This window comes from Galeopterus variegatus, unplaced genomic scaffold, assembly GCF_000696425.1.
Source record: "Galeopterus variegatus unplaced genomic scaffold, G_variegatus-3.0.2 Scaffold171, whole genome shotgun sequence".
Classification (NCBI taxonomy): domain Eukaryota; kingdom Metazoa; phylum Chordata; class Mammalia; order Dermoptera; family Cynocephalidae; genus Galeopterus; species Galeopterus variegatus.
Genome location: NW_007726282.1, coordinates 117,708 through 124,295, shown reverse-complemented (window position 1 = coordinate 124,295; position 6,588 = coordinate 117,708). Strand labels below are relative to the sequence as shown.

Below are 6,588 nucleotides of genomic sequence, written 5' to 3'. Positions count from 1 at the left end.
TTGTCCTTTTTGAGACCAGCCGCACCACACTAAGCCAGTGAGCGCTGTGAGCGTGCCAGTCATCTCTATATAGGATCCGAACCCGCGGCGGGAGCGCTGCTGCACTCCCAGTGCCGCACTCTCCCGAGTGCGCCACGGACTCGGCCCATTTCACGGTTTATTCATATTGTAGAGTGTGTCAGAATTTCCTTCCTTTTTTTTTTTTTTCCTTTTTGTCTTTTTTTGTGACCGGTAACGGGATCGCAACCCTCAGTGTCGCGCCCGTACCGCGACCGGCAACAGGATCGCAACCCTTGGTGTCGCGGCCGCACCGCGCTCAACCAGTGAGCGGACTGGTCTCTATATGGGATCCGAACCCTTGGCGGGAGCACCGCCGTGCCCCCAAGCGCTGCACTCTACCGAGTGCGCCACCTGGCCGGCCCAGAATTTCCTTCCTTTTTAAGGCTGAATCATATTCCATTGTATGGATATACCTCATTGTGTTTATCCATTTATCCATTGATGGATACTTGGGTTGCTTCTACCTTTTGGCTATTGTGAATCATGCTGCTATGCACATGGGTGTGTAAATATCTGTTCAAATCCCTGCTTTTATTTCTTTTAGGTATATAAAAGTGAAATTGCTTGATCATATGGTATATATACTTCACTTTTATTGTATAAACACTTATGAATCTTCATACCAATTTGGATTTTATTTATTTATTTTTGCTGGCTGGTACAGGGATAACCTGGGCGTTGGTGTTATCAGCACCATGCTCTAACCAACTGAGCTATCCGGCCAGCCTTAAATTGGATTTTAGAAAAGATTTTAACCATCTCAAGTTTTTCTGCCAGATGAGTGTGCCATAAGCATAAGAAAAAGCCTCTTTTAAAAAATAGGTGTTATTGGGCCAGCCCGTGGCTAACTCGGGAGAGTGTGGTGCTGATAACACCAAGGCCACGGGTTCGGATCCCATATAGGGATGGCCGGTTTGCTCACTGGGTGAGCGTGGTGCTGACAACACCAAGTCAAGGGTTAAGATCCCCTTACCAGTCATTTTTTTAAGGAAAAAAAAAATAGGTGTTATTTGTTAGAGCAGTTTTAGGTTTGCAGCAGAATTGGATGGAAAGTACAGGGAGTTCCCATATAACCTCTGTTCCTCCCACAGTGTACCCCATTATCAACATCTCCCACCAGAGAGGTCCATTTGTTACAATTGATGAACTGGCCTTAACCTATCCTTACCACCCACAGTCCATAGTCGACATTAGGGTTCCCTCTGGGTATTGTACATTCTACGGGGTTGGATAAAATGTATATGACATGCATCCAACATTGTAGTATCATACAGTGTAGTTTCACTGCCCTAAATCTTTTTTTTTTTTTTTTTCCGTGTCCGGCAACGGATCGCAACCCTCAGTGTCACCCCCGCACTGGACCGGAACCAGCAATGGGACCACAACCCTCGGTGCTGCTCCCGCGCCTCGCTAAGCCAGTGAGCGGGAACCGGTCTGTATGTGGGATCCGAACCCTCGGCGGGAGCACCGCTGCGCTTCCCAAGCGGCGCACTATCGCAGTGCGCCACCGGGCCGGCCCCCACTGCCCTAAATCTTTAGTCTCTTTTAATCTAAAACAAAAAGCAAAAACTGGGGGAGTTAGTTCTCAGTTACTCCCTTTTTGAAATAGGGGTTTTATGCATTTCTTCTTTTTTTTTTGGTGACTGGCTAGTATGGGGATCCCAGCCCTTGAACTTGGTGTTATCAGCACCATGCTCTAACTGAATGAGCTGACTGGCCAGCCCAGATGCACATTCTGAAAAGCTCCTTCTGGCTGCTTTAAACAGATTGGGACAGCTATGTGGGAATCAGCAAGACCCAGGGAGGCTTTTGAAGTCCAGCTTGTCCATACCAGGAGGTGGGGGCCTTCCCAGTGATGGTGCCCCTGTCTTACCCCTTCCCTAGGCTCAGACATCATCATGCAGCTGGACGACGTGGTCAGCAGCACTGTGTCAGGGCCACGCGTGGAGGAGGCCATGTACAGGTGTGTGAGTGTGTTGGGGGAGGGGATCCTGGTCCTGCAGCCTTGTGTCCCTTCCCCTCATGACTGGGGCCCTCTTGCAGGTCAATCCGCTGGCTGGACCGGTGCATTGCAGCCCATCAGCGGCCAGACAAGCAGAACCTCTTTGCCATCATCCAGGGTGGGCTGGATGCAGATCTCCGGGCCACCTGCCTTGAAGGTGAGCCATGGGCTGGCAGGGCCAGGAGTTGCCCATCACTGAGGCGCCCACATGGGCCCGGCACATGACTGCGCTCCAGCAGTGGCTGTGAAGGGGTGAAAGCGCACTCCAGGTGGAAGGAACAGCCGAAGGAAAGGCTCTGAGGCAGCGTGCAGTAGGGTGTATTTAGAGAACAGCAGTCATCCCAATACCTAGTCATTTTCAGGTATTTACCAGGCACCATGCCAAGTGCTAGTCACCCTTTGACACTTTGAGTCTTCACGACCATCCTGTAAAGTGGGGACTGCCAGGCTTCCAAGATCACAAATGGAGAAACTGAGGCACGGAACTGTTATATTACTTATCCCAGGCTGTACAGCTTGGATGCTGCAGAGTTGGGATTTGGACCCAGGCTTTGGGCTCCAGAATGTATAGCATTAACTGCTACACTGTGCTGCTCCTGCCCAGGGAGGATTAGAACACACAGAGTCAAGAGCAAGGGGCCAGGCCTGGGGCATTGTGCCAATGGTGGAGGCCCTCGGACACTGCACCGAGGTGCTGGGGAGCCTTAGAGGGCTGCTGAACAGGAGAGTGATGGGAACCAAGGGGCATCATAGAAAAATCCCCAGTGGGGAAAGGAAGCAGGCGGCCCAGCAGGAAGGTTGGAGTACTTGCCCAGGGGGAGGGTGACGAGGAGGCCTGGACTGAGGCTGTGGCCGTGGCGATGAAGGGGAGGTAGAGATGGGGTGCTTAAAGTCAGGGAGGTGTCGTGGGCATCAAGCTGGATTCCAGCTTCTGATCTGCTCCCTTATGGCTGTGTGCCCTTGGGCCAGTGTCTTCCCCTCTCTGAGCCTCACTTCTTCCTCTGTGAAATGGGACTGTACTCCAAATGCCAGGGGTCGAAGTAAGGGTTAAATGGGAAATCCATTCAAAGTGTTCCACCTGCTCTTGGCATCAGCGTGCACCGTTATAAAGATTGTCCTCCTTGTTGTAGTCCTGCTTTGTCCTCAAACTCGCTTCCCACTCCAGTAAGTCTTTTTAACATTTTTTTTTTTTTTTGATGGCTGGCCAGTGCGGGGATCGGAACCCTTGACCTTGGTATTATAACACCTTGCTCTAATCAGCTGAGCTAACCAGCCAGCCCCAGTATTACCTTTATACATGTGATGCTTTCTGGTATTTTCTGTTCTCTTTCATTAAAAAAAAAAAAAACCACCATGCAGGTCTTGCCCTATCAAATTCATTTCTTGGCCACCTGCAGTTTGATAAGCAGTGGCACTTCTCAAAATGCTCCGGGGCTCACCTGCTCTAGAACAACCTCCTGGGGTCTGTGGTACAGTGCACCCTCCCGGGCCCCCCACCCATGACTGGATCAGAGTTGGGGGCTGGGCGAACCCTGGGAATCTGCATTTAAACAACTGGTCCTCTGTTGAACCTGCTGCTCACATTAGCTTCAATACCTGGCCCCAGACAGCACCTGCTTTGTCGATGCTGTGGTCTCACCTGGGCAGAACTGGACAGCTGAGGCCCAAGATAAGTCCGGGCTTGGAGGCCAGGCCTGGGTTCAAATCTAGACTCTGGCCAATGAGGCCTTGGGCCAGTAGTTTCAACTCTGAAAGCCTCAGTTTCCTCATCTGTCACGTGAACCAAATAACAGTACAGGTTTGCAGCCCCTTCTAGGTCATTCTGGAGCCTCATGGTCCAATTCTAAAATCTTAAATGTTCTGAAACTTGCAAATCATTGGGTAGCAAAACTGGATCTCTCTCTATCCCACTTGTTAGAAGTTTTTACATATTTTGTTGCAGAAATGTTATGGTGTTTGATGATTGGCTGTTACCCAGGGGTATTCACTGTACTAAAATTGCAAAAATTCTGAATTCTAAAACACCTCTGGCTCCAAAGTTTTCAGGTAAGGAAGTGTGGGCTGTGGGTCTCCCTGAGGATTGAAGGAGAGGGTCTTGTATACAGCAGGTACGCAATAAATATTAGCTGAGAACACCAGTAGCCACCCTCAGACAGACAGACAGACACACACACGCATGCATGCACGCACACACAGTCTCTCTCTCTCTCCCCCTCCCTCCTTGAGGACTGTAGAGGTCTGGGCAGACTCTGTCCTGGAGTGGAGCATGAAGCACTTTTCCTTTCCTGATCTTACCCTGTACCCTCAGAGATGACCAAGAGGGACGTGCCAGGCTTTGCCATCGGGGGCCTGAGCGGGGGCGAGAGCAAGGCTCAATTCTGGAGGATGGTGGCCCTGAGCACCTCCCGGCTGCCCAAGGACAAGCCCCGATACCTGATGGGGGTCGGGTATGTCAGGGAGAACAGAGACAGAGCCCCACCTGGGAGGAGAGGATTCCTGGTCACCCCATGCTCTGCCCAGGGGGGTGCTAAGGAGGACATGGCTGTCCCCTGGCGGAGGTTGTGAGGGAATGTAGCCCAGTTGGGGGAGTCTGCGGGTTGGGAGGAGGCCTCAGAAGCCCGGGATCAGGGCTTGAGACTCTCTGCTCCTCTCCTCCCGTGGGTGCACCCCCCAGCTATGCCACTGATCTGGTGGTCTGCGTGGCTCTTGGATGTGACATGTTCGACTGCGTCTTCCCCACGCGGACTGCGGTGAGGCCCTGGGCCAGGGGAAGACAGGGGTGGAGGGCTGGAGGACTGGGGGGGACAAGATGAGGTGGGGCCAGGGAGGGTAAAGACCTGGTTGACATGTCTGCCCCTCCATCTCCTCCCCCAGCGCTTTGGCTCTGCCCTGGTGCCCACCGGGAACCTGCAGCTGAAGAAGAAGCAGTATGAGAAGGACTTTGGCCCCATAGACCCTGAGTGCACCTGCCCCACCTGCCAGAAGTAGGCGGGTCTGCAGGGGGCTGAGGGAGGGTTGGGGAGACAGGCCGGACTCCGCTGATCCACCACCTATGGGTCCACAGGCACAGCCGGGCCTTCCTGCATGCACTGCTCCACAGTGACAACACGGCCGCCCTGCACCACCTCACTGTCCACAACATCGCCTACCAGGTGGGCCAGTACCTGGGGGCAGGGTGGGTGAGGGTCTCCGGGGCACTTGTGGCAGATGCTGACATCCCTGCCTGCAGCTGCAGCTGATGACCACCATGCGCACCAGCATCATGGAGAAACGCTTCCCTGACTTCGTGCGGGACTTCATGGGCACGATGTATGGGCACCCCACCCTCTGCCCCACCTGGGCCACCGAAGCCCTGGCCTCTGTGGGAATCACACTGGGCTGACCTGGCATCAGGAAAGGGAGGGAGGGGCTGGAAGATACAGAAGGATTTTTGAAGGTTTTTTTATTCTAACTTATAGAGTGTGTCTGTTGTCTTCTTGGGGAGGTGGCCGGTCTTGACCCCCTTCCTGGTCTGAGCATCACTGCAGTTGGATGTCTCCCCTTGGATGCCCATCCCCGACATTGATAACAACAAGTAACTGTGGCAGCAGCTAGAAACCACCTGGCACGGCCCAGCATGTAGGATGTGCCCCCAAGAGTGGGAGCTGCATTCGTTTCCCTGTGGCTCCCCCAGCCACCCTGGAGGTGGGCACTTTTGTCTTCCCCCTCTTTATAGGTGAGGAAACAGGCCCAGGGAGGGGAAGTAGCTTGCCCAAGTTCGCTGTGAAGGAAGTGGCAGCTTGTCTGCAGACATATGGCTCAATCTGGCTCTCAGTAAACACCTTGATAATAATAGGTGTCATCTAGCAGGTACTGACACTCTGCCTGGCACCGCTCTAAATGCTCGTCACATGTATTTAATTCTTGGAACTTTGATACGTGGATCATACATTCCCATTTTACAGATGATGAAACTGAGGTTCACAGGAATGAAGTCATTTGGTCATTATCACTGTCTTAGTCTGTTCAGGCTAGGTGGCTTATAAACAACAGCAATTTATTTTCAGAATTCTGGAGGCTGGGAAGTCCAAGATCAAGGTGCTGGCAGATTTGGTGTCCAGTGAGGGCCTGCTTCCTAGATGGCCTTGTTTTTCCCACAACCTCTGATGGTGGAAGAGGCAAGGCAGCTCTCTGGGGTCTCTCTTATATGGGCACTAATCTTATTCACGAAGGCTCTGCCCTCCTGACCTAATCACCTCCCATAGGCCCCACCTTCTAATAATACCATCACTTGAGGGTTAGGTTTCAACATGAATTTTGGGGAGGATACAAACATTCAGACCATACCAATCATCCAGTAAATAAACAGGCCCAAGGAGATGATCCTCCTAGAAAAAAAGTTGAAATTGAAGAAGTAATACATGTGTAGGATCCACAGTTCGTATAGCACAAAAAGTGCGCCTTCTTTTATCAGTTTGTGTATTCTGAAAATTTTCCATGTGCACGTACTTTTTTTTTTTTTTTTTTTTTTTTTTTTTTTTTTTTTT

The 6,588-nt window shown here is 51.7% G+C and overlaps 1 protein-coding gene across 1 annotated transcript in view; it reads left to right on the top strand.

Moving 5' to 3' along the window:
• Window positions 1–5,517, top strand: part of QTRT1 (queuine tRNA-ribosyltransferase 1) — a 7,707-nt gene extending 2,190 nt beyond the window's left edge. Inside the window, exons 4-10 of the mRNA XM_008595079.1 lie at window positions 1,945–2,023; window positions 2,104–2,219; window positions 4,371–4,509; window positions 4,737–4,812; window positions 4,937–5,046; window positions 5,127–5,214; window positions 5,292–5,517. Coding sequence (XP_008593301.1) covers window positions 1,945–2,023; window positions 2,104–2,219; window positions 4,371–4,509; window positions 4,737–4,812; window positions 4,937–5,046; window positions 5,127–5,214; window positions 5,292–5,444 — 761 coding nt within the window. The 3' untranslated portion in view covers window positions 5,445–5,517. The remainder of the gene's footprint in view (window positions 1–1,944; window positions 2,024–2,103; window positions 2,220–4,370; window positions 4,510–4,736; window positions 4,813–4,936; window positions 5,047–5,126; window positions 5,215–5,291) is intronic.
• The last annotated feature ends 1,071 nt before the right edge of the window (window positions 5,518–6,588 follow it).